The sequence below is a fragment of the Myotis lucifugus genome, unplaced genomic scaffold (assembly GCF_000147115.1).
Source record: "Myotis lucifugus unplaced genomic scaffold, Myoluc2.0 scaffold_47, whole genome shotgun sequence".
Lineage (NCBI taxonomy): Eukaryota > Metazoa > Chordata > Mammalia > Chiroptera > Vespertilionidae > Myotis > Myotis lucifugus.
The window spans coordinates 7,507,232-7,534,702 of record NW_005871095.1 but is presented as its reverse complement, the minus strand read 5'-3'; the positions used below and the strand labels follow the sequence as shown (position 1 = coordinate 7,534,702).

At 43.2% G+C, this 27,471-nt stretch overlaps 1 protein-coding gene across 9 annotated transcripts in view; it reads right to left on the bottom strand.

Moving 5' to 3' along the window:
• Positions 1-2,206: 2,206 nt before the first annotated feature.
• Positions 2,207-27,471, bottom strand: part of LARP4B (La ribonucleoprotein domain family member 4B) — a 63,792-nt gene continuing 38,527 nt past the window's right edge. For 2 of the 9 annotated variants that reach the window (XM_006088439.3, XM_023753592.1), the window contains 10 exons: positions 26,990-27,100; positions 25,698-25,751; positions 25,405-25,614; positions 22,784-22,899; positions 22,023-22,274; positions 16,892-16,937; positions 12,440-12,601; positions 7,087-7,211; positions 6,905-7,004; positions 2,207-5,576 (listed from right to left, as the gene is read on the bottom strand). In XM_006088439.3, coding sequence (XP_006088501.1) covers positions 5,304-5,576; positions 6,905-7,004; positions 7,087-7,211; positions 12,440-12,601; positions 16,892-16,937; positions 22,023-22,274; positions 22,784-22,899; positions 25,405-25,614; positions 25,698-25,751; positions 26,990-27,100 — 1,449 coding nt within the window. In that variant the 3' untranslated portion in view covers positions 2,207-5,303. Of the gene's footprint in view, positions 5,577-6,904; positions 7,005-7,086; positions 7,212-11,679; positions 11,799-12,439; positions 12,602-16,891; positions 16,938-22,022; positions 22,275-22,783; positions 22,900-25,404; positions 25,615-25,697; positions 25,752-26,989; positions 27,101-27,471 lie in introns of those variants that run through there. The other 7 variants (XM_006088440.3, XM_014455557.2, XM_023753591.1 and 4 more) reach the window with 7 other exon arrangements.

Here is a 27,471-nt window from a genome sequence, read left to right as displayed (position 1 = left end):
ACGATGGAAGGCTCAGGGTGTCTTATGAATGTAGAGGTGGTGACAGGAGTGTTGGATTAGATATAGGAAGAAATGGTTACTCCAGCTGTTGAGTGGAGTAACTGGTACCAGCTGAGATAGTTGTGCAGGAAACAAGAGATCTACCTTGAATGTGGCAAGTCTGAAATATTGACTAAATGCACATGGCCACACAACACGAATGTGATACAGAAACCTGGAGCCTGAGGGGCTGCACTCAGTGGGCAGGTTGGTGGCTGCCTCCCCTTTCCTAACAGAGTGAGTCCCAACCTGTCTGGGGCCCCGCCCTCCCTGGCCTACCCGACCTAAATGGTCTGAAAGCAATCAGTTTCAAGAATAGACACAGGTCCCCACTCTGGCCAATGAAATGTGAAATTTACGGTTGGTTTGGCGTAATTCCTAAATGCCACAGAATAGCCTTTTCCTCCCTAGGTATTAACATGGCTCCTGCAGCATCCTGTTCCGAGGACGAAGCTGGCCCTGAGACGGCAGGAGAGCGAGGAAAGGGCACAGGTCCCAGGGGACATCTTGAGCTTCCTCTTCAGTGACATGATTGTTGCTGGTCCCCAGGTAGGCTTGGATTTCAGGTGCTGTGGAATCACCCACATTTGATGAAGTGTAGAGTTATGGACCTGCAGGAGTCTGCCCTATAAGGGCAGATATAGACAAGAGAACAAGAGGACATGCCTCCCTGCTGGCCCAAAGACGAAATGCAGAGGTGAATAGCAGTGTGTGATCCTCACCCCCACAAAAAGGCCCAGAGCAGCCCATGCACACACCTGTGAGCAAGTGCAGCCTTACCGAGGCCACATCAGCCAAATCCCCATGTATGACTGTCATTTTAAGCCACCGAGTTTTGGTGTGGCTATGCTGAAATAGCAATTAATACATCACCCTATTTTTTTTTTTTTAATTTCGTAGGCCGGTGCTGCGCATGGAGAATACATACTCAATAAATATTTCATAAATTTGACAAATATTTATTGAGCATCTACTATGTCACAGTGTACAAAGGACAGGGGACACAATGGTGATCCAGATGGGCCTAATTCCTGCCTTCACAGAGCACATTTTGTTGTCATTATGATGGGTTCTACAAAGGAAATACTTAGGAACACAGAATAATGGGTGAATGGTATTCTATGGTGTCAGCAAGGAAACAGAACATAGAATGAGAGCCAAGTAAAGATGCATGCATATGTGGGAACTCTGTAACAAGAGTGGCTTTACACATCAGTGGAGAAATAAGGAACTAATTAATGATACAGGAAAAAGAAACTTTCCATATGATGGAAAAGTGAAGTTGGGTTCTTACCTCAGACCATACACACACATACACACAGATCAATCAACTCCAGATGGACTAAAGACATAAATATATATAAAAAGAGATTGACTCTGAAGTGAGGAAAGATTTCATAAACAAGACCAAGATGCTTGAACCTAAAGGAGAAGATTGATACATTTACATAATTAAAAAACTGTAAAATAAGAAATACTCTAAAATAAAGTTAAGACAACTAGTACAGACTGAGAACATATTTATAACATATAAACAGACAAAGAATAGCCAGAACAGATAAAAAAAAAACCCCAAGTCAATAAGAAAAAGATAACCTAGTAGAAAAATGAAAAAGGATATGAACAGGCAATTCGTGAAAGAAAACTGGTCAATTAACATCTAATCGACTGTCTGTCCACTAAAGTAATAATATACTTAGAATTTTCATCTACCTTCAACCTTTTACTAGTGTTGGTATCACCACTGTTTAAGCACATACCAACTACTTTGTTTTTGAGGCTCACTTATGGTTTCAAAACCACACAACCACAACATCGACTCTGAGTGACTTTATGAACACAACTCATGAGACATGGCCCTTTAACACAAGAAACAAAAGATCCTGACACAGGGATATTTACTTTTATGGTAAATCCTGGGCTTAATGAACAGTTTCCTCATGAATAGTTGATTTCAACGTTCGCTCTGAGTACCTTCAAACATTGAGCCGACCCTCATGCTGCAGATCACTCACATGTGTGCTAAGAAGCCTTTAAAATTCAAACACAAGTTGGAACAAACTTGTATTTCATTCTCATGTACACAGATGGGAATTCAGAAAAAGTTATTTTTAAAAAGATACACTCAAAGAATATTTTAATTTTAAAAAAAAATCAAAAGAAAAACTGAACAGTGCCTAAATCTTTATTTTTCATAACCTACATTTTTTCAAATTAGACAGTTTTACACTGAATGACACAAAAGGAAACTTAAATTACCAATAGTTACACATAAGCTTGATTCCAGTCTTAATGAAAATAGAACAAAAATAAAAATCCTAAGAAAGCTCCTGTTTTGTGAACTGGCATCTGTTGGCTCTCCTTCAGTCTTCGATTGTCTGCTGCTTTCTGTGTAACCTCTACTGACAGCTCACACCCTCCTCACCTGCTTACCTTGTGAGAAACATAACCTGCAGCGCTCCTGACTACAGCTAGTGACAGCTGGTGATGAGCCTACAGGGGAGGGCCTGATCAGAAACATCATGACACTAACTCTTTAAGAAGCAACTACAATACTTGAAATTCATATCTGTAGAAACGGGGCCAGATTCCTGTATTTCCAAAGTATCATCATCACACGATTGTACAAGTTAAAATGTCATTTGTGATCGTTGTATCTCTGATTCTATACCTCAAAATACTGCTGGGGAAAAAGAGTTACATTTTTAAATGTACAAAGCCATATACTACTAGCCATTTGCATCACAGCTTCCTGTTGTGCCAACTCTCATTCTTTTCTGTGTAGAAAATCTAAAGGATAGTATCAGGAAGGTTTTTAGGACATTATACAGTTATTTGGCATATCACTTTGCTTAATTAAAATGGATGTTATAAAAATCCATCAGAGCAACGTTTCAATTCTAGACGCCATAGACTGGCTGTGGGAGCAGTTGCTGCAGCGCACGCCTCACCACGCTGTGACTGTTCAGTGACCACCTTCATCCTGCATGCAGCTGCTGGGCTCTCCACTCACCAGCAGGCACTGCCTCACAGAAAGGCTTTGTCATTATATCATTTGGGGATGACCGTGGTTCCCTCCTCCAGCAAAGATCACAACACTAAGAATTCCTAGGCTTGGAGCTTGCCTTTCTAACTCTCTTTATGGGACTCATTAGTTCGGGCAGAAGAGGTCAGTTATTTCTGATTTTTTCATCAGCTATCTGGCAACCACAAAGAAATAATTTCCACGTTCCTTTTACAGGCATTTGCACAATATTAGCACTGTGGTGTACTTCTAGGTGTATAAAGGATGCTGGCTGCTCTGAGGAGGGCGTTTTCCTCTGGCAAAGTAAATCAGGCTGGGCTATCTGTGATTTTCAGTAGTAGATTATTTTTCACTTCCCTGGAAGATACTGCCAGTTTCTGCTTTCTACATTACACTTCAAAAACCCTTTCACACCAGCTATGATTAACACATATTTACATACTTTTAGGAAGAGCATGGACACATCCAAAGGCTTTCATGAGACTGTCCACTTCCCTCTGCAGTAGCAAAGCGGCAGAATCAGCTCAACACACCAGTTTAAATGGGAAGAAAAACCTCAACAAATTAAAATAATATTCAAACCACAACATTTAGTTTATCTACATCCAGCTCAATAGCAACATTTATAATATATCAATAATTTTTATCAGATTTTTCTCTTTAGGGTACCTTTTTAATATGTTCTGATTATTTACAACTGTACAAGCAAAGCACACACTCCCAAGTGCACATATTTAATACAGTATCGACTATTTGCATTTACAGGATTTTCAACAATCTGAAAAAAGATCAACTGTGTAAGATCTTCAAGGTATATTACAAACATGACGGCTAGTTCTCATACTCCAGTACGTTTACTCAGTAAAACTAGTGCCAGTAGATCCCACATCACTGAGTAACTGCAATCCACTCACGCCAACCCAGGGGCCGGTCTCCAGGAACTCTACGCTGTCTTATACAAAAGTTAAGGCAAAGTCATTTTCAAGTTTAAATAAAATTCAAGTCTTTAAATATTGGATGGAAATAACTTTTTTTAAAAAAACCCTCAGTCTTGTTAAATAACATTTTGTGGAATAAACTTGTATGGTTACATTTAGCAGGAAAGACTCTTAGTTTACTGTCTGCTGCTCAGAATACTTAAAGAAAAAATTTAGGCATTTTAAAAGAAAATAATTTATATTTAACTTTATTATAAACTGCTAGCTTTAGTGCATGCGGGTTCAGAGTGCAGCACTTCCAGAAGGGAATCAGTGAGACCCTCATCTTGGAGGTAAAGAGAGCGGGAATTCTTATCCTCCACCACCACCGGGCACCACAAACACATTCTCTCACGATTTAGTAATGTTCAGTCCGTGTGCCGATGCGGAGGTACAGGGAGACGCCCATGGAAGCCGGCTAATGTGTGGGAGACTTGGGAGCCCTATGGGCTTCCAGCCCTCCCGCCAGCTCATGGGAACAAACCACCACCAGGGTACAATGTCATGGTAACATGTCAGTGGGCAACAAAGTTTATGTTTTCATTTAAGTTCTATTCACAATGTGCTTTGAATTTATCTTACATTAATAGCCACTGAGACTGGAGTGAGGAGCTGGTTACTTGCTTGCAGTGCATCGAAACTCAAGGTTTTAGGCTCTCAGGGGCTCTCTGCAGATTTATTCTGCCCAGTAGATAAAAAATGGACTGTACTTTTTACAAAAAGTTAGGATCACTTGTTAGGATTCTGAATAAGTACACGGCCCAGGCCAGTGTGTGGTATCCTCTGACCCATCCCTCCTCCAGGCTACACTCACAGCCCTCAGCTTCGCCCGTTTGCCTGTTGGTTTGACATCCTTAGAGATATGTACTTGCTAACCAGTTATTTTAAAAAATAAAGTAGCACAGTTCCGCTTAATTTAGAAAAACTCACTATTTATAGCTTGCATTCATAGCCACATGGAGGCTTAATAAAAAATATCAATTTGTTAGGATAAATGCATTTTCTATCCTGAAAAAAATCAGACTTATGCATCACCTCCAGTTAAGCACCAACCTAAAATAAGGTTTATATTAATTAAATCCTGAAAAATAGATTTTTTCAAGAGGGGGGAACATCCGACTGAGAAGAAAATAACTTGCAGGCATCTCATGGGCCTTGTCTACACTGCAAGCTCCTAACCAGCGGCTCATTCTCGGTACCGAGTGGGACAGTGCTTAGTTGTGGCGACCTCAGCTCCTCACAGCCCTCCCTGACCTCGGCGCTCACTGAGGGGACCTGGGAGGGGAGCTCTGTTCTCTGTGTGAATGCTTCCCTGCAGGCGGGGGTGAAGGCCGGCGGCCTGGTGGCCTTCTCTGGTCACTGGGTAGTCCTTGGTTGGACTTGGGGACAGGGAGCTCTCTCTCCACCAGCTTCTTTTCTTCCTTCCCACAACCAACAGTGTTTGGCTTTTGTTCTTTTGGGGGTGGCAATGGGGAGGATGAAGGCTCTCTACTTGTCCTCTGGCAAATCTCGGCGTAGCTGGGTTTTCGCAGTTCCTGGGAAAAGACACAGCTCTGGGATTAATTACATGCAGAACAAGACATCTCATCTCTAGGGGCAACAGGTGAAAATACTGTTCTTCTAAGGTAAAAAAACATTGTTTTTGCCCTGGTCAGTGTGCTCAGTGATTAGAGCATCGGCCTGTGGACCAAAGGGTCAGAGGCTCAATTCCCAGTCAAAGGCACATACCTGGGTTTTGGGTTTGCTCTCCGGCCCCAGGTCGGGTGGCAACCAATCAATGTGTCTCTCTTATATCAATGTTTCTCTCTCCCCCACCCTCCCTCTGAAAGTCAATGGAAAAAATATCCTTAGGTGAGGATTAAAAAAAAAGAACAAAAGTGTTTTCAACTGTAACCAAGTCCCACATTCAAAAATATTTTTATTTTTAAAGATGTCATAAATTTTAAAAAATGTAGTTTCCCCTGCAGCACAACTTTTCCACTAAGAAATTCTAGAAATATCTTATAAAAATTGGCAAAACTAGGAAAGGCATTGATGTGTAAAGTTCTGACTGAACTCCTTCCAACTTGAAGCATTCTTGAGCCACATGAGGCCCCAAAGGAGGCCTAGAAAACCAGGTGCCCCAAGAAGACATGAACAGCACCAGCTTTCTCTGCCCTTACTTCCTACAAATAGTCCAAATTACAAATGAACGTCAGAATTGTCTTTAAAATTTTTGCATTCATTTCTAACTATAGACTGGTCATGTGGGTTTAGGAAAGGGAGAGTTAAAAACTTGGAAAAAAACTTAGTAGGTTTTCAGGTAAGTGGAAGCATTAAGGCTAAGTAACCAAAGAACAGTTAAAATTGTTTGTTAAATAAATCATTTGTTAACTTGAAAATAATTTTAACCTAAAAAAAGGTCTTTTCTTTAGAGTCAAAATAGTGGACAGTAAGGGTTTAACTCCTTAATCTAAATGACAAAGCTCACCAAGATCTAACTGAGGAAACACAAAACAGAATAGGCTGGGTCCACCTGGAGGGAAGGGAAGGGAAGGAGGGGGTGGACTGGGCATGATGGGCAGGGCGAGGTGCCTCTGTGTTCTCAGTGCCCGTGAGCAACAGCCACACTCAGATGGAGCATGTATCCTATGGGGAACAGGAGCTGGAGTTCTGAGATTACTCAAAAGGACAAGCCCCCTCAACTGACACTAGAGAGCCCATGGCAGTGGTGACAAGAAATAAGCAATTAGCACATATCTAAGGTATCCTGCACAGGAAGCACACTGCACACAGCAGTAAAAGCCCACCAAATCAGACTGCTGACAATGAGCTGATTTGAGAAGGAGCTGCTTTCCTCCGGCCCCGTGCCCCTGGCACCTACCGTGGTGGTGCCGTTCACCTGCACCGATTTACTGGCGGTGGTGGAAGTAAGTCTGTCTGTACTCAGGGCTTCCCTCGGCTTCTCCACCACCTTGGGATCCCTGTGAAAAGGCCACGGAACACATGAGTCACACATAACAGCAATCCCAGTGGATCAGGAGGAGGCAGCAGGATTATACTTACTCGGGCAGGTGGGCGGGGGAAGGGGTTCGTTCATGGGCCACAGACAAGGTGCAGGAGACTGGCCCTGAGGGCTCTCTGGAGGTTGCTGTGGGAAGAGTGCTCGTGCCTGCGTCTGCGCTGAGGCTCTGAAAATCATTGGAGTCAGAGTTTACAGTCAGGTAGAGAAGCATGGGTCACATCTCTCATCTACAACACACCAACAGGAGTACCAGCCCAACTGACTCAGACAGCTGCCTACCCTCATTCCTGTGGCACCAGGTAGGTGCTGCTGTGCAGGGTGGGCAGTCAGAAAAGGAAACAGAGACCAAATCTGCCCTCCCAGCAACTCATTCGTAGTCTTTGGCCCTCTTCTGTGCTTCCATCGTATTATCTGCCAGCTTGTTTTTCCAAAACACCTATTCATCTCCAACACCCCCGTGCCTAGCACAGCCTAGTACATAATACAGATACCTGTTAAATGTAGACTTCCTAGCACAATTCAATAAAACCAACAAAAACCCAAAACACCAACACCTCCATATCAACGTAATTTGGAGTGTCTTGAAGTGAGTGTAGGTGCTGACAGTTGACTCCACCTGAATTTAAAAAAAAAAAATTCCAGGGAAGATGGGATTACAACCAACACCCAGCTGACATGGCTCAACAGTTGAGCAGTTACCTATCAATCAGTCATGGTTTGATTCCCCGTCAGGGCACATGTCCAGGGTTCCAGGTTCAATCCCCAGTGTGGGCAGAAGGCAGCCCATCAATGATTGTTTCTCATCATTGATGTTTTTCTCTCTCCCTCTCCCTTCCTCTCTGAAATCAATAAAAAAAAATGCTTTAAAAAATTCTAACTAAAATACAGAACCACCATCATTTATTCAGAACCACCTGAAAGCTGGATGAATCGAAGTCCTACAAGTAGAGAAGTAAAGAAGAAAGCACACTGAGACTGGTAGGAGGGGAGGAGGTGTGGACCAAGCAGGTAACTCCTAAATGTGCAGTTTATGTAATCGGGAGGGCCTGTGGAGGCAGCCCATAAGGAGCAAGGGGTCCCAGCCCCAAACCAGACCTCCAGCCCAGGGTTCCAGAGCTGGGAAGAGAAGTCCCCCTGACTTTGGCTGTAAAAACCAATGGGGATAGTGGCTGAGGGACATGGAGACTGCTGGACACCCAGATGTTCTTAAAGGACCAGTGCATGAACTTACTCAGACTCTGAACTCCAGCACCAGGCAGCTTTGGGGAATCCAGACACATACGGGGAGGAACTGGATTATCTGGCATCGGGATGGCACCAGGAACTGGGGGCAGTTTTCTCCCAGACAACAGTGCTCGCAGGGGTCACTGTTCCTGTGCTGGGACCTCAGAGCTGACTGGCAGCCATATATGAGTCTCCATCAGCCTGGCTCAAAATGTTCACTCCACCCCGGTGATTCCCTGAGACCCTGCTCCATCCAATTTGTAGCCCCACCCAAGCTTGTTTGCAGCCACTTTTCCATATGAATGGCCTGTCCTGGCTCAGGCTTCAGACTTCCATAAAATCCCTCAAAAAAGGTACAGCTGGTGTCAGCATACGTTAAAGTATCAATAGAAGACCCAGCACTAGCATCAGCCTGACTTACTTCACAGCTGAGCCTCGCCTTGGCACTTCTAAACCCAATACAAATAGCAGCCATCTGCAGATCTCTCTGTAGCTCCTGTCAGATGGCCCCAGAGCCAGTGCACCTGGTGGAAAGCTTCAGACTATACCAGATTACAACTCTACACATCCACAAGCAAAACACTCAAGGGGCAGACTGAGTGGTTTCTCCTGCACAGCAGCTCTCCCACTGTAGTTGCAGCTGGTCCTCACAGACAATTGGCCTGGAGGTCAATTCCTCCCAGTGATGCCAACAGCAATTAAGACTCAACTACAAGACTGTGCACACAGCCCACACAGGGGCACACCTAGAGTGCTCAGCTCAGGTGACTGAGGAGGCTAAGCCACTGGGCCCTACAGGACACCCACTATATAAGGCCACTCCACCAATTCCAAAAGATATAGCAGCTCTACCTAATACACAGAAACAAATACAGGGAAGCAGCCAAAATGCAGAGACAAAGAAACAGGTCACAAATGAAAGAAATGGAAGAAAGCAAATGACTAGATTCAGAGTTCAAAATCACAGTTATAAGGTTGCTCAAAGATCTTCATTAGAGCTTCAAAGGACTTAGTGAGACTTTCAAGGATCTTATGAGAATGTCAAAGACATGAAAAAGGACCAGTCAGAAATTAAGTATACACTAACTGAAATAAAAAATAATTTACAGGGATTAAATAGTAAAGGATTCTGAGAATCAAATCAACAATTTGAAATATGAGAAACCAAAAACATCCAATAAGAAAAGAAAAAAGAATAAAAAAATATGAAGATAGTCTCTGGGACAACTTTAAGCGTACCAACATTCAATTATGGGGGTGCCAGAAGAAGAGAGAGAACAAGATATTGAAAACCTATTTGAAGAAATAATGACAGAAATTTTCCTCTACTTGGTGAAAGAAACAAATTTATAAGCCTAGGAAGTGCAGAGAATCCCAAACAAGAGGAACCCAAAGAGGCCCATACCAAGAGAAATCATAATTAAAATGCCAAGGGTTAAAGACAAAGACAGAATCTTAAAAGTAGCAAGAGAAAAGCAGTTAGTTATCTACAAGGGAGCACCCATAGGACTGTCAGCTGATTTCTCAACAGAAACTATGCAGGAAAGAAGTGAGTGGCAAGAAATATTCAAAGTGATGAATAGCAAGAACCTATAACCAAGATTACTCTATCCAGCAAAGCTATCATTTAGAATCGAAGGTCAGATAAAGAGCTACACAGACGAGAAAGCTAAAGGAGTTCATCACCACCAAACCAGTATTACATGAAATGTTGCAGAGTATTCTTTAGGAAGAAGAAGGGGAAAACAAGGTAAAAAATATGAACAATAAAATGGCAGTAAATACATATCTATCAACAACTGAATCTAGAAAACAAAATAAATGAACAAGAAACCTAATGAATAAAATTAACTTGTGAGAGAAATAGAATCAGAGGCATGGAAACATGGAACAGACTGATGAATCTCAGAGGAAAGGGGGGGAGGGAAGGCAGGAAGAGATTAACCAAAGATCTTATATGCATATATACATTACCTATGGACACAGACAATAGGGTGGTGAAGGCCTGGGACGGGGCAGGAACCAGGTGGGGGGCGGGGGGCGGGGGGAGCAATGGTGGGAAAGAAGAGGGACATCTGTAATACTCTCAACAATAAAGATTTTAAAAATAAGAAAATAAAAAATTTAAAAAGAAAAAAAAATAACACCACAAAAACAATCCCAGGGAGTGATGTGTTAACTTTCTCAATTAACAGGGGAATAAACTGAACTCAGAACTTTTAAATTAATCATCCCTGGTCATAAAGCAAAGCCTGATACCAGATCTCCAGCCACTGACACCCACCCCACCCCTGTACACAGTGACAGCTCATACACGCTGTCTTCTTCATGATGTGCAATTAATAAGAAAGGCAAGAGAGTAAATAAATAATTGGAAGGGAGATCAAGTGTAAAAAGACATTTCCTAAAATTGTACTTTTCAAAGTAGACAAAAGGTTCAGAACTAAACTAAACAGAAAAGTGCTGAGGGAGATGAATAGAACAGTAACATCTATACTCCTCTGCCTCCAGCAGGGGTGAGCAGACACGTGCAGCCTCCCTGAGAACCACCATCTTTTATTACTTTGTATTCAAGGTTGGTGGAAATGTGGGAAAGGGAAATACCTCCTTTTTTGGAAAATCTGTTATCAAGGATCTGTTTGATCCTGACACACTGGAATGTAAGGAGTCAGAATGTGACCAGCACATCAAATGTGAGGCCTTCCCCAAGCTCCTGCACAGTTGCTAAGTCCCCTCCCCACCAGCTCTGAATCTCAAGGGTCACAGAGATAGAAAAAACTATTGTAGGTGCTCCCAAAATAAGCAGGGATGCAGGCTCTCACCTGGCCATGGAATCAGGCTCTGACTTTTTTAAAGTAGCAATTCTTTCTTCCAAAGAAATCTTACACAGAAACTTAAATATAAGAATAATTGATAGGCCAGCTTGCTCTGTCCACCACTGGGGGCAATAAAGTCAGTCTGAAAACTAGACCACAATCTTTAAAATGCACTTCATTCTATGAGGCACTTAGAACGCAGAAATTACTATTTAAAAGTTTAGAATAATGCGCCTGGCTGGTGTGGCTCAGAGGACTTAGCATTGTCCCATGGACCAAGAGGTCCTGGGCTCAATTCCTGGTCAGGGTACATGCCCAGGTTGTGGGCTCAATCCCCAGTAGGGGGCATGCAGGAGGCAGCTGTTTAATGTGCCTCTCTCATCAATGTTTCTATCTCTCTCTCCCTCTCTCTTCCTCTCTACCCAAAAATCAATACAAACATATTTTTTAAAAAGTTTAGAATAATGCACAAAACATTATTCTAAAAGTTTAGAATAATGCACGAGTTTAATATGTGATTGATATTATAACCTTAAAGGTTAAAAACAGGAGCAGTAATCACATACCAGCATAAAGAGGACTGAAAAAACTGGCTATAAATCCCATGTAAGCCTCAGCTTGGTGACTGATGGGCTTCAAGGTTGCCCTGAGTGTAGATAGTCTAGATGCAGCCTTCTCCAATCCAAGGGGCAGGGTGTTCTGATGCCTGACATCTGGGAATGACATGGAATGGGTTTCCATTGGAAAATACATAAGGGGATTACTCCTGGCAGCAGCACAAAGCTCTCTGTACCTCATTAACTATAGCAGATCCCAGGAGGAGTGCTGGAAAAGAATTCTGTGTGACTTCAGTAGCACAAGCTGATTCCTGGGATCGTAATCACATAGGACTGAAAGCAGCTCGTCTGGAGCCTACAGAGCTCACCAAAAGCCACCAGTATTAAAGTTGTTTCAGGCTTCTTGTTATTCATGTAGTTTACTAAAAATTATATTACTTCTGGTATAATCCAGGTTTTTCTGTTTTATTCTTCTGAAAAAATGCAAGTCCTGAATAGCAATAATAAAAATGCAATCTGAGTTTCTGGGTGAGAGAAAGCATCTAAACTGCACACCATGGCACAGGTTTCTCCCTTGAACCTTGGCAGACTGGGAACTAAGAGGCAGGCTCCAGTCCTGGGTTCAGCTTTGACCCTACCATTCAAAATTTGTGTGGCCTCTGAAAATCCTTTACCCTCTCTGAACCTCCTCTGCCTGTGAAAAAAATTGTGTGTGTAAAGAGCTCAGCCCAGTGCCTGTTAGGAAATTAATGCTTAGTAAATGCTAGCAACAATTAAGCTTGTGACATGTATCTTACCCTTTCCTTTGATCCTAGCAGCAAGCTAGACAGCCTGTTTTCAAACAAGTCCTCAGTCTTCAAGTGGCCTGCTGCCCCAGGCAGCGGGGGAAAGTTAGACAGCCCCAATTCAAAACTTGGGGATGGAGGTTTTGGTGGCGTTGGAGATTGGGTCTGACTCCTCTGAAAAAGAACAACACCACAAAGTCGCACAAGTGTAGACAGTACAGAGCTAAGAAACACACCAGAATAGTAAGGCAATAATCAGTTCTCTAATCTTCTGATTTCCACAACTATCTGAAAAGACAAACATAATCTGACCACAACAACTTTGTCACCTAGTCAAAGGTCACTTAGTAGGTCAAGTCACTTAGAAGGCAACTTCCACCACTGAGAGCATAGCTGTAAAGCTGAGCCCTTAAGGCTTAAAGGTTACTGCTGTGCGAAGCTGCTTCTCTATGACCAATACCCTCTGGTCCCTGGTACAGTGGGCCGACACAGACTGTGCAGGACACAGGTAAGCCACAAAGTGATAGCTATGGACAAGGAAGACGCTGTGGAACAAGTGGACCCCACTGTCAAAAATCAGAGTAGCCTGAGTCTAGACCAGCCGTGGGCAAACTACGGCCCGCAGGCCGGATCCGGCCCGTTTGAAATGAATAAAACTAAAAAAAAAAAAAAGACCGTACCCTTTTATGTAATGATGTTTACTTTGAATTTATATTAGTTCACACAAACACTCCATCCATGCTTTTGTTCCAGCCCTCCGGTCCAGTTTAAGAACCCATTGTGGCCCTCGAGTCAAAAAGTTTGCCCACCCCTGGTCTAGACATTAACCTATTCATCTCCATACAAATTTTGTATTATGAAACAGTGTGTAATTTAGGTCATAAAAGACAGTAAAAAACAAAAAACAAGGCCACTCTTCCAACTTTCTACAACTTATGTATGAAAGATTTCCATTAGGGAAAAAAAATGGTTTAACAAAAAAAAGGGGGGGGATCAGTTATCTATATAATAAAAGGCTAATATGCAAATTGACCAAACAGTGGAACGACCAGTTGCTATGATGTGCACTGACCACCAGGGGGCAGATGCTCAATGGAGGAGGGCGAGCGCCACTCAGCCAGAAGCCAGGCTCACGGCTGGCGAGCGCAGTGGCAGGAGCCTTTCCCGTCTCCGCGGCAGTGCTAAGGATGTTCAACTGACAGCTCCCGGACTGAGGGAGGACGCAGGCCAGGCTGAGGGAACGCCCCCCGCCCCAAGTGCACGAATTTCATGCACAGGGCCTCCAGTCTGAAAATAAACTTATGGAAATACTGTCTTTTTAAATCCCTACGTAAAAATATGGTATTATTACATTCCTGACGTCAAGAAAGTAAATTCAGCAGAATAATATCCAAGTGTAAATCATAAGCCCAAGCTCTCAGGAAAAAGGCAATGATATAATTTTATTGAAAAACAACAATCAACCTGTTTTAATAAGCTAGATTTTGTAGGTGTTCAGGTCCTTGGCTGAAGGCATAAAGGAACAGAACAGAAAGGAAATGAAGTTTCTATTTAGGTGGTATTTTTGTTGAATGTTAGCCACTTTGGATACAATGCTCTCATAACTTCGAAGGGCTGATACTCCCCAGAAACTTATACTAATACTAATAGGAAGATCATTTCCTCCAGAAGCAGAATCTGGAGAAAATCTGTTAGAACTCATGTAAGAGCAGATTAAGGATGACATGGATACGAGGTGGCAGCAATCCCATGACTCCTCTGGGCAGCCTGCCAGCCACTCTCCTTCATTACAGTGCAGGCACTGAGTCGAGCCTCACTCTGTTCAGTCATGAGTCCTTGGAGTAGAGCTTGCACTAGCTAACAGGAGCCATGATGGTCTCTGTAATTCAGCAAACCTAGAAGGCTATGCATAGACACCATGATCTCAAAGCAATTTTCAGGTTTTTATAGATCTTCATGTTTTCAGAAGATAAGCATTTCTAAGGAGAAAGACTTCACAAAAATTTACATCACTATTTTTAGGGACAAAAGAGACAGGCAACTGCCAGACACAAGAAGGTACACAATGACAGGACCTAAGGATGGGATTTCCTCTGGAAGGTAGGTGTCTAACATTTTTTAGCATCTGATGGGCTTTACGTGAAGTATGAATGCTGCCCCAGTCCTATGGGTTTGGTCAGGCCCAACACTCACCTGTATGTTATGTTTCTAGATTTCTGAAATCATCAGAATGTGCACCAACAGGTGCAATCTCTTTAACAAGTATAACTGTGTTACGTGCCTGGGCTTCTAAGAGGTTCCCCAGGTATGAACATGTTAATCAGGAACATGGAACAAAATGAAACAGAAATGGCAACGAGAGAAAATTTCTTTTTAGGTGATATAGTGAGTGAGCAATGGGAGTAACTCATGTAAGATAACTAGACTCTGAAGAGATACAGATGATAGTCTTGTTAGTTTAAACATAACAGCAAGGGTGGGGAACCTTTTCTGCCAAGTGTCATTTGGATACTTATAACATCACTTGAGGCCCAGTCCATGAAATTCGTGCATGGGTATGGTCCCTAGGCCTGGCCTGCAATCAGGGCCATCTTCCCTGGCTGCTGGCAGCCAGCCCCAGCCCCCACCCCCGGGTCCCTGTTCACATCGGGCGATCAGAGCCTGCTGGTCAGGGGGAGGGACCAAGACGTTGGCCGTTCCCGCCCGTTTGCCAGCCCTGTCCCTGCTGTGAATTGCCCTCTATGTGTGGGGCAACGGGGGGGGGGGGGGCTTGGCATGGTGCCACCAGCGTCCGCTGCCACCTACCCCCGGTTCCCTGTTCGCCATTAGGCGATCGGAGCCTGATGGCCAGGGGAAGGAACCTGAGAGGTTGGCCGGCAGGCCCCAACCGGGCAATTGGGGCCTGCAGACAGCTCCTATGTTGAGTATCTGCCCAGTGGTGGTCAGTGCGCATCATAGCGACCAGTCATTCCACTGTTCGGTTGATTTGCATATTACACTTTTATTATATAGGATTCGAAGGCCATACAACATGGTTAGCTTAAAAATTAGTCTGCTATATTTGGTCAAACATTTAATTAACTCACCCCTAATGCCTTGGCAGGGACAGACCAAATGATTGAGGGCCTTATACATTCCCTATCCCTGCATTACAGGAATCATTAATTCCAACTGAAATCAGCTGATATAAATTGCCTCACCAAAGGGTTCACTAAAAACTAGACTAAATCAGCTATAACACAGAATTATGGAAATTATGACTAATTTGCACTTTCTAAGTTCCAAAGAAAACACATCTTCTGTAATGGGAGAGTACATACTGGATGACTCAGGGGACTGGACCAATAATTTTCCTGTCTTTGCCAAGTGTGGAGTTTATTCTACACCTGCAAGTCTAGGAAACACCATTCCTTCCCTCATGTCTTCCTGCGTACTACCAAGATGTTCTCCACCACTTGTGTGGAAACGCACCATATTAGCACTCCACAAAGCTCAGTAGAGAACTATGCATAGGCTGAACTGTCATCACCCAAGAAGACAGGACCCGGCCTCACATGCCCACCACCATAAGTTACAGCAGAGGCAATGATGCCTTCTGCATAGTGTTTTGAAGGAAAAAGATGGGTGAAGTATTTTCCACATGGGAAAAGTTTATTCTGTTTGCCAAACTGAACAAGCCCAGTTACTTTAAATTGTCTATACTAAAAGGGTAATATGCTAATTAGATAGCCACGGTAGTGGGGGCTGAGGCAGAGACGGTTAGGGGCGACCAGGCCGGCAGGGGTGGGGGGTGGCAGCAGTTAGGGGGCGACCAGGCCAGCAGGGGGGGCAGTTAGAGGGCGACCAGGCCGACAGGGGACCAGTTAGGGGGTGACCAGGCCAGCAGGGGGGCAGTTAGGGGCAATCAGGCCAGCAGGCAGAGGCGGTTAGGGGCGATCAGGCAGGCAGGCAGGCAGGCGAGCGGTTAGGAACCAGTGGTCCCAGATTGCGAGAGGGATGTCTGACTGCCAGTTGTCTAAACTGGCAGTCAGACATCCCCCAAGGGGTCCAGGATTGGAGAGGGTGCAGGCCAAGCTGAGGGACAACCCCCCTTCCCGTGCACGAATTTCGTGCACTGGGCCACTAGTACTATATAGTTAACCACACGCAAGGACTCATGTGGACGCCTGCTGATAGACTACATCATGTGCATAGTATGTTCTGGCTGTACCTACTGCACAATACATGCACACACATGCATCATGTACTACCTCAGAAAACTAGCTACCATCTTCTCCCCATTAGAACATCAAAAATATCAGCGATCACTTCATGGATATGACATAAAAAGAAAACTTCTTTTAAAATGCTCCTTATTACATCTTAACATTTATTCTTAATGTAACTGCAATTACATTTCATGCTTGCTTAATATAAATTATATTTAAATGTCTTGCAAAAATACCACAAGCTTGATGTACTCACTGTAAACTTCTCCTCTCTTTTCTTCCGGTAACCAAAGGAATTTTTCCTAGAGGAGAGAAAAGCAAAACAGTTAATTTTTTCCCACTTGGAGCTTTTTGTTGTTGTTGACACTATTACACATGTCCCTCATTCCCCACCCCATGTTGCCCACCTGCATCCCCCTCTCCCTTGGCCTTCACCACTGTTGTCTGTGTCTATGGGCTATGAATGTATGCTCTTTGGCTAATCTCTTCACCTTTTTTTATCCAGTACCTCCCACCTCCCTCCCTTCTGACATTTGTCAGTCTGATCCATGTATCCATGCCTTTGTTTCTATTTTGTTCATCAGATTGTTTTGTTCATTAGATGCCACATACTAGTGAGATTATATGGTATTTGTCTTTCTGACTGGCTTATTTTGCTTAGCTCAATAATCTCCAGGTCCATCTATGCTGTTACAAGAAGTTAAGAGTCCTTTTTTTTCAATAGCCACATAGTATTCCATTGTCTAAATGTACCACAGTCTTTCCATCCACTTATCTACTAATGGGCACTTGTGCCGTTTCCAGATCTTGGCTATTATAAATAACACTACTATAAACACAGGCGTGAATATATTCTTTTTGACTGGTGTTTTGGGATTCTTAGGATATATTCTCAAAAATGCAATGGTTGAGCCAAATGGCAGTTCCATTTTACTATTTTCTACAGTGGCTGCATCAGTCTGCATTCCCACCAAAAGTGCACCAGGGTTCCCTTCTCTTCACATCCTCACCAGCACTTGTTTGTTGATTTATTGATGGTAGCCATTCTGGTAAGGTGTGAAGTGATACCTTATTGTAAGTTTGTTTTTTAATTTAAAAAACATTTTTAAATTTGATTTTAGAGAGAAAGGGAGAGAGAAAAAGAGAGTGAGAGAGAGAGAAACATTGATGCAAGAGCAGAACATTAATCAGCTGCCTCCTGCACGCCCCCTTGTCAGGGAGTGAGCCCTCAACCCTGGCATGTGCCCCAACCAGAAATTGAACCAGTGACCTTTTGGTGCACAAGACAACATTCAACCATCTGAGCCACAACAGCCAGGGCTCACTACAGTTTTAATTTGCATCTCTCTGATGATTCCCACTTGGAACATTTTTCATTGGGCACATGTAAGAGCACACATATTTAATCTTAATGATTTTGTATTCTTTTATAATGACTTTTGATTCAAAATCCCAACCTTAAGAAGTATAAGCAAAAGAAACAAAAACTATATAGTAAAGGACTAAAAATGATGTCTAGATTGGAAAATAAAAATATTAAAAGAATATTCCTAGTGGCTATTTCAAATTTTTGTTATGATTATCAATCTTGAACATCCATTCAGTTGGAATGACAGGATGTGTAAAATCTGACACTGAACTACACAGGTGAATTGTTAGAGAATGATGATAAAATGTATTGGATTTATCATCAAAATGGAACTGGCTCCTAGTAGAGCCTAAATGCCTGACTGTAGCGTGGCTGGTGTGGCTCAGTGTTTGAGCATTGACCTATAAACTAGGAGGCCACAGTTCAATTCCCAGTCAGAGCACATGCCCAGATTTCAGGCTTCATCACCAGTAGGGGGCATGCAGGAAGCAGCTGATCACTGATTGTCTCTCATCATTGATATTTCTTTCTCTCTCTCTCTCTCTCTCTCCCTCCCTCCTTCCCTCCCTCCCTCTCCCTTCCTCTCTGAAATGAATAAAAATGTATTTAAAATAAAATAAAAGCCTGACTGTAGACATCAGTGACCATGGACTTGAGCCACCCATCATGATGGGGCACTGAGCCATGGAGATAGGCACAAGCACTAGCACCCACTAGCAGCAGAAGTAGCACATCAGAACCAGGGCTCCAGTTCTGTGCATCAGTCCCTTGTGGGGAGTCCTTCAGCACAGGGACAAGGGGGGAGGAGTTCCACACCTGGCCATACAGTGTCAGATCGCCTCAGGAGTGCCTCCAAAACCTAGGGTACAGGGGGATCAACTACGGAGGGCAGAACTTCAAGCAACATATTTGTTATCCACTGTGTCTGGTTACAGAAATGAAAATACAGATGTTTATTGGTTCTTGAGCAGAGGAGCTAAGGATCTGGCTGTATGATAGACCCACAAAGTCCAAGACTCAAAGTCTGGTGACAGAAGACCTTGGCAGTCTTATGGAAGGAACACTGTGAAGGCATCTGTGTTGAAATCATCCACTTTAGCAGAGACCTCTGACAGCTGGGAGAAAAAAGGTGGTGACCAGCCAGCCTCTTCCTGGTCACCCCAGGTACACAATAGTCACACTTGGGATCCTGGTGCCAAGGCTAGCCTGTTTATCATCCTCTTAGTGGTGCTAGCCCTGCCCCATCCTGGAGGAGGCAGCATTTCTGCCTGCCATCGCCCCATCAGCACCACTCAGTGGACCTAAGGAGATGCCACCTTAGTGCCCATGCAGTGTTAGTCAGACCCAGAGGCCCATCCCATAGCAACAGAAGTGGTGCGTGCCCCAATATGGGGAGCAGGCTGGTTGAGTGAACACTCAGCTGCAAGGCTAGGGGCCAGCAGCACCCTCAGAGGATGGCCCTAATTCAGGAGAGCAGCATATGCTTTGCATATGACCAAGCTTAGGCCATGGCAGCACATAGGTCCAGCCACCAGAGAGCACAGCCAATATTCTACCAGCACAATTTCTACTTCCTGTGCCCACAACTTTGAATTCTGGTGGTTTGGCTGTGTTGGTCAACAGAGCAGAATGCTCTCACCAGTGACATAACAGTCAGCGTCTGCTCAGCTGGGATTCCTCCTGCCACTGCACCTGACTGGGTGACTGCTCTGCAGGCTGTTGCTACAAAGGGGGTTGAAGAACCATGTGTGGTCCTTGGGATGCCTTGCACTGCTCCTTAAGCCCAACACATAAAGTTAATGGGAAACAAAACAAAAACCAGAAAAAGGAGAGCACTAATGGGGGACACAGCCACCATGGCTCAGGAACTACAGGATCACCCTCCAGTTGAAGCACTGAGTGCCGGAAGGCTTGTCTAGAGACAAAGGAAATGTTGAGGAAGAGGAAGGAGCCACCTATCAGTATAACCAGGCTTCCTGACTGGCTTTTCCTTGTGTGTCATGTGTACTGCTGGACACCAGCTCAACTCCTTTCTCCTGATGTCTTGCTAGTGGTAGTCGCAGTCCTCGGGGTACAGAGGATTTGTATGGGAGTCTCTAATTGTTGGGCAAAGACATTAACTCATCACTGCTGTAGTTTGGAAGTTGAGTGCTGTGGGAGGATTATACATATCCATGTGGCCACAGTTGGATAGCACTGGTCAACCAGATCGTCTCAGCTCCGGGTCCCTTTAACCTGTGTATGACCCTGGGCAGGTGTTCCTCAGGCCCTGTCTTTCCATTGCCAGGAGCTTTTCTTAACAGTAAGCATTACAGGTAGACAGAAAAGGAGAGGAGCTGGAAACCTGTCTATCTGGTGGCATTTTTTTGCATTGTCCCTCTAGCAGCATGATAGGCCCCTCATTAGGGTCTGGCTTCAGCTCCACAAGTCCTGCTCCAAGCTTCTCAGTCTGATAAGCCCAAACACTCTCAATGTCCCCCTGCCCTATGGGTAGCAGCTGCTTCCTGAAGTCTGTATTTCCTCAGTGTCCCTCTTTGCCTTTCGGCCCTCCAATACCTGCTGAACTAACTTTATATCAAATTTCTTGAAGATATGCAGTCCCATGACAGTTCTGCAGGATGCTGTCATCAGCCATTCTAACTCTTATCCTATAACCCCTCCAAGGCCTAGCCATACGGATTAACCACCATAAATACAATGGACTGCCTCTGGTCCCTCACACCCTGAACCTGCACTGGAAGCACCTGTTGAGTCAAGAAGAAAGAGGAACCAATGTCACTGGAGTCTTTGCATGTCAGACACTACTGTACATGCTGTATGAAACACTTAAAAAAAGGTTCATCTAAAGTATTCAAAGTAGTTTAAAAAAAACACCTTAGGCAAGTAGAGCTAGTTATCTGTAAGAGGGGGTTTCCTTCCTGACATCCTGTATCAAATAAACCACTGAGAGAACAAACTGGATAAAGCCAGCTTCAATCTGCCAGTCTCGGGCAAGAGAGTAGTGACGGAACACACGCCCTGGACTCACTTCCATCTTTTTAATCTCACCCCTCTAATAGAGTGCAAGTGGCAGAAGGTAAGACAGCAAGCAGCAACAAGCTGCATGCATCAAAGGAAAGGAGAAAAGAGAGTGGACACAGCCCACTATTAGGATGCGGTAACGATCCAGATAATAATCACAGACATTGTGGGACCAACATTACCTGACTGAACACCCAGGGATGGAAATCACCCCTAAATATGACCAACAGGCAAATAAACTTAGTACTAATGGAATCTAAACTCTTGTCTGCCTGGCTACACAACTCATTATCTGTCTATTGTGTGATCCTGTTGGCTGAAAAAGGAGCAAGACTAGAACAGAAAATGTGGGCCCTTTGAATGGGCAGGAATGGAAGGAGACTGAGGCTCACATATTGTGGAGTCTGGTATCTACTCTGCTTGAACATCTCCACAAATAATGACTGTAACCTAACATGGTTCCATTCCATCCATAGTTTACATTACAACAAAGATGTGACCAGTTAGGTCTCTGCTCTAAAAGTAACCCCTCTGGCCGTAGCTGGTTTGGCTCAGTGGATACAGCCTTGGCCTTGACCAGAATCAAACTTGGGAGCCTTCGGTTTAAAAAAACACACCAAAACACCTTAGGCAAGTTCAGCTAGTTATCTGTACGAGGGAGTTTCCTTCCTGACATCTTGTATCGAATAAACCACTGAGAGAACAAACTAATTCCCCAGGGGAGGCCTGCAGGAGGCAGCAAATTAATGATTCTCTCATCATTGATGTTTCTATCTCTCCTGTCCTCCATGAAATCAATAAAAAAAAAATATTTTTTAAAAAACTAACCCCTCTGAGTAACTATATGAAACCTTTGATGGTTAGAGCCTTCAATTTAATTTTCTGTGATGTATTTGAAAGTAATGATTATAAAAAACATCTCAATTAATGGAATTTAAAAATATTAACAGTTTATCATTACATAGTACCCATCCAACAACAGTTCTGAGTAACTCACCTGCCTCGACCTAAACCAGGAGAGGATTCAAGACTGCTCTGCTCCACCCGCCCGGTTCCTGTATCTCTCTTGGCATAAGCTGGAGGGTTCTGTATGCGGGTTCTAGGTTGGCCTGTCTGCCTTGCTTGTGGGCTCCGCACACCGTTAATTAACCGATCCGCGGTGAAGTTAAATATTGATGGACTTTCTAACAGCCCAGATCCTCTCTCTGCACTAGGAATGGCGTGGCGCAGATGGGATTTACTAGGATTCCTGCGAATGAAATGTTTATAAAGGTTCAATTATGAATGATCACAGCATGATGAAATGAGCATGCTCACACAGGAATGTCTAAGGTAAAATGTGCTCTCTATTTAGAAAAAATATTAAAGTGGTAAGAATAGTTGACGCATGGTATGTTGGATGGTGCTGACAGTGCAAACCTATAACTACAGTATCAATTTTCAAATGAAAAGCAGGCTCACATGGTTGCACGCTGCCCCCAGAAGACTTTGTCTAAAGAGAACCCCCTGTATGTAGGCACTACAGCATCATTTTGAGTAATCATGTTTCAAGTAGTTTTATCTTGGATGAACATTACTACAGTGGTCAAGTATATCATTAGCAATCATCAGGAACAGCCTCTTAGTTAAACAGGAGTCATGCACATGGTTAGAACGACCAAGGTTTAATACATTTTGTTTTGCTTTGCTTTTAAAATATACAGTGTGGCAGTGACCTGTTATTACAAATGGTAGAAAAACAGCATTTTAGTGACTCACGCAACTTGCCTGCTTCTTGGAGGGTATTGTCTGAGTGAAGCCAGAGGAGTTGCTGTGGGTTTGAAGGTTGGAGACGTAAATCCATTTATAAATCCAGTACTTGGAAATGGAGTTACCTAGATTCATTAAAAACAAAAACAAGTCAACAAACCATAACCAGACTTCGAGTTGGTTAACACTGCCTAAGATGGTAACACATGTCATTCCTTGATGTGTCAAGGAGTCTATGTTCCATTTTATACTTAATATATTCCTTTAGGAAAAGCACTGTGTAAGATTATTGCTAATGGCCAAAGTCAGGCTGGGGCTAAGACCTTTTCCAAGGCTGTTTCAAATGATCCTCCCAGCAAGCCTCCAGGAAGAGGATCCCCACACATGGAAACTGACAAGAGAGGGAAGCACCTGCCAAGACCCCACATGCTTGTCTGTAAACACTAAGTGCTCAACCTAATGACTGCAACACTATCTCCAGACTGATAAGAAGTCAGCAAATTTCTCCTTAACCCCAATGACTTTAATGGAATTCCTCAAAACGCTGGTGGAGAGAGACAGACTTGAAACTTTGACAGAATCCCCAATGCAATAACGAGAAATTCCGCAATTTGAAAGAATCATACTATTTAGAAATATGTCAATCACCCCAAAACTAGATTCTGATGATTGTTTTTCATCGGAAGACTCATCAAGAGGAATCCTTTCACGTATGAACTTTTACATGTAGAACTCTGGTATTTAAACAATTTTGCTCAAGAGTTTAAAAATAAATTGCTTGCTAACACAGTAATTTAACATAACTTTCTGAGAATTAATAAGCATCATCTCTTTACTTGTGCTCAAAAATGCAGTGTTTTAGAGCAAGCAAAGAGCCTCACATATCAGACCAGGAGCCATCCCAAATGGCCAGACAACTGATCTAGAATCCCAAAGCACCCCACTCTGGATGGGGATACGTATTACTATATAAAGTAGAAACACAATCTAACTCAAGAACTAAACAGCATAAGCATGGCGGTGGCATCTTTTGGAGAAATTATTCAACACAAGAGGTTACGGACTTTCTTTCCTTTTACAGGTCTCCCGTGACATATTAACTTGTATAGAATATAGTAAATACTTCAAAAAAGTAGTACATTTTCTTAACATTAGGATTCATTCAGAGGCAGACACAATTTTGCACGTTAGCACTTGTCTGCCACTGTCTTTCACTGAGTGGTTCTAGACTTCAGGAGCTCAGCGCCCATAAGGACCTCTCCTGACTCGTCTCTCTCCCCATCTGTCTTGCTCATGTCCCACACACCACAGATGCAGTCCACACACCTCAAGACACATTTAAGAACCTGTACACGTAGAGCTTACAAAGCTCATCTACCCAGTCCCCATCTCAGCTCAGAAACACTCACCACGCCACAACCACCCCAGGAACCTCTGCACATGCCATTCTCATGCAGCTTCCTTCCCCTTCCAGCCCTTCTGATATGCTCCACTTAGAGGATGACATTATATCTGATAAACCCCTACTTATAAGTTTCACAGAATTCTGCCTCTGTTCCATTTTTGCAATAATCACCTGCTTTACACATTTGTTTTTTCCAGACTATTCCTTCATGAACACACATCTTTACATTCTAGTAGGTAACAGGCACCCACCATCCAGCTGAGTCTACCCTCCTTCTCTCAGGCTCACCCTTTTCAGTTACCACCCTCCTTGCATCCATCAATCAGTGTTAACAAGCCTCAGGTAATATCCCATATGATTGGGCATGGCTCACATCCTTCATTTCCCACACAGCTGATGGATCATCCCAATTTTCCTTGATGTGGTCCACAGCCATATCCCTGAAATTTTAAACTCAATTCTTGCTTCTGACTACAACCTTCCACACACTCTACTCTTCCATCGCTATGGTTCCAACAAAACCTGCTGGGAACCCAATGCAAACCTCCCTCCAACCAACCCACTCTACCTCCCAGGCAGGGGGGCAATGGCCACTTCTTTTCCTGCTGTAGATTAGCCCTGACACATCCACTACATCAAACTCATGCCCAGAGCCTACCCAATCTTTCTAACATCTGCACCAGAACAGCTTAAGAAAAAGGACTGGACCCATTACAAATCTATGAATTCTAACCACAGGCTTTAACAGCGCTCAAAATATGTAAAAATTAATTATACCAAGTGACTATAGGGAGGATGTGAGAAGTAACACTTACAAGATGGCTTGTCTTCTACGCATCCTTGACTGTTAGAAATCTATGAGAACACTGTTCTCCTTAAAGCCATCCCCCCAGGCCACCCCGTGCTCACAGCTCCCCTGCTACCCAACCCAGAGCTTGCATCATACTTTGTTTTACTAGGTATACATTTCCTTACATTTAGGAAAAGAAATGCTAGACAGGAGGGCAAGCAAACTGGGCAAAGGACTGAGTACAATGTTTGAAAGTTTTTAAATACACATGGCTCCTTATTTATCTCCCAATTAAATTTAAAACCCACCACAGAACCAGAAGGTGTTTTTCTATAGCAAGCTGTAGACGTTATCTGGTTCACTATCCTTCAAAGCATCTAGTGCAGTGTCCACAACACAACTGTCACATAAGGGACAAGAAAAGACAGGACTCACCAAGGGTGGATCAAGATAGCTGTGTGTTGCTGACCACGTCTGGGGAGCAATCAGGCTATAGAGAGGGAATTGCTGCTGGGGGCTATAGATGGGAGGTAAGTAAAAGGACGCTGTGTAACGGTGCTGCGTATAAAGGCTCATGTCCAGGGGCCTAAATCCATTCTTTGGCAAAAATGTGTTTATAGCTATTGCCTTTGCTTTTATCCGTGCCTGTGTGAAAATATAACAAGTGTCTATTAGAATACTTTAAAATATGGATTTACAAATAAAGTATAACCAGTGGTCTTGCTTACCTTAATTGGTTTTCCTTGAAAAGTTTTGACTTCTTCTCGCAGATATTTGTAAGCCTAAGGATAAAGTCATCCAAAATACCATTGTGTTAATCTTACAAATAAGATGAATTGACAGTTAATACCTCAGACAAGGAATTATATCGTTAAAATGCAATGGACAAGACCTAGAACTGTGATTCTTAACCTTCTTTGGGCCACAGATTCCTTTTAAAAAAAACAACCTGATAAGATCTATGGAATATCTACCCAAAATTCTCACAAACAACATCTGTATACATTTTGTAAGTATTAATAGATAACATGAAAGGCTCCCAGAGACCACAGGCTAGAATCCTAACCCAGGGGAAACAACGAATGGGTGCTAAATTCCTAATAATAACTACAATTTGAAACTGGGATTACAGTTTGGAAAAGGAAAAAACTAGGATTGCAATATTCAAAAATCCTTATTCTTGTCCGGCTGGTATGGCTTAGTGGTTGAGGGTCATTGATCTATGAACCAGGAGGTCATGGTTCCATTCCCAGCCAGGGCACATGCCAGGCTGCAGGCTTGATCCCCAGTATGGGAGCGTGCAGGAGGCAGCTGATCAATAATTCTCTCTCATCATTGATGTTTCTATCTCTCTCTCCCTCTTCCTTCCTCTCTGAAATAAAGAAAATTTTTTTTAAGTCTTTATTCTTTTCCAAATCCTACTCCATAACACTGAAGGCTCTGACCCACTTGCTACCTGCTCCTCCTAGTAACCCCCCCCCGAATCCAATTATAAGTCCACCTTTCAGATGCTTGTTCTGTCCTCTGAACCCCCTGCATTGAAACCATTTAACACTGAGAGCTTCCTTTATACATGCTACTGTTTCCCCAGAGAAAAGTCTTCCTTTCAGGGCAGGGAGACCATCCTAACTCCTGTGTCTCCTCCCAGAGCCTTGGTGCTCTTTCAAGTATCTTGTAACACATGTGATGCCAAGTGAAAGATAAAGTCAGGTTCAAATTTCCCAAAACACTTGCCAACTAGTAAGACCTGTCTCTGCCCAGATACAAGAACAGAACTAATGTTCTAGGCTGCTTGTCTTACATATCCTGAGACTATAATGTCACTTGCTTTTCATATTTCTACAAAACTATCTACAAACACACACCTATTTAAGTTGCTACAACTTGATTTCCTCTGCACTTTATATTCAAAGTTAACCCTGAAATGTGATAGCAGTATCACTGCCCAAATTTAGTCCCACTATGTACCTAATTGTTAAGTATTGGTAAACTTTGTACTTCTTGAGGGAGAGAAGCTTACCTGTTGGGCATCAGCTTCTGTTTCAAATGTAATAAACCAATTATCATTATAGGCAAACTCACAGTTTATAAATTTTGGTAAATTATCTCCTTTAAATAGTGCTTCTACTTCCTATGGGAAATAGAAAGGTTAGAAATTAATTTTCAACCATGCCACCTTTTGTCCACATGAAATACAAATGATGCAATGCTCTCAAGACAGATCCTTAGACAGAGTCTAACACACTGATATCCAGTGAACTGCTCCTTCAAAATGGCTCAGGAGGTTCAGTGTGGCTTCCAGAATTGAGGTCTCACTGCTATAGGAACATAAGTCCACAACTTATTGACAGCTTTCTCTACTCCCAAGATACCATTAAGCTAAATTAATGTCAAAATATAATTTAATTTTACCAGTAGGCTGGGGATTTAAGAAATTTGAAAATTAGCTGGACTTTTGCTTCTGGCCAAGATAAGCCAGATTTAGCCTCCCACATGAAACAA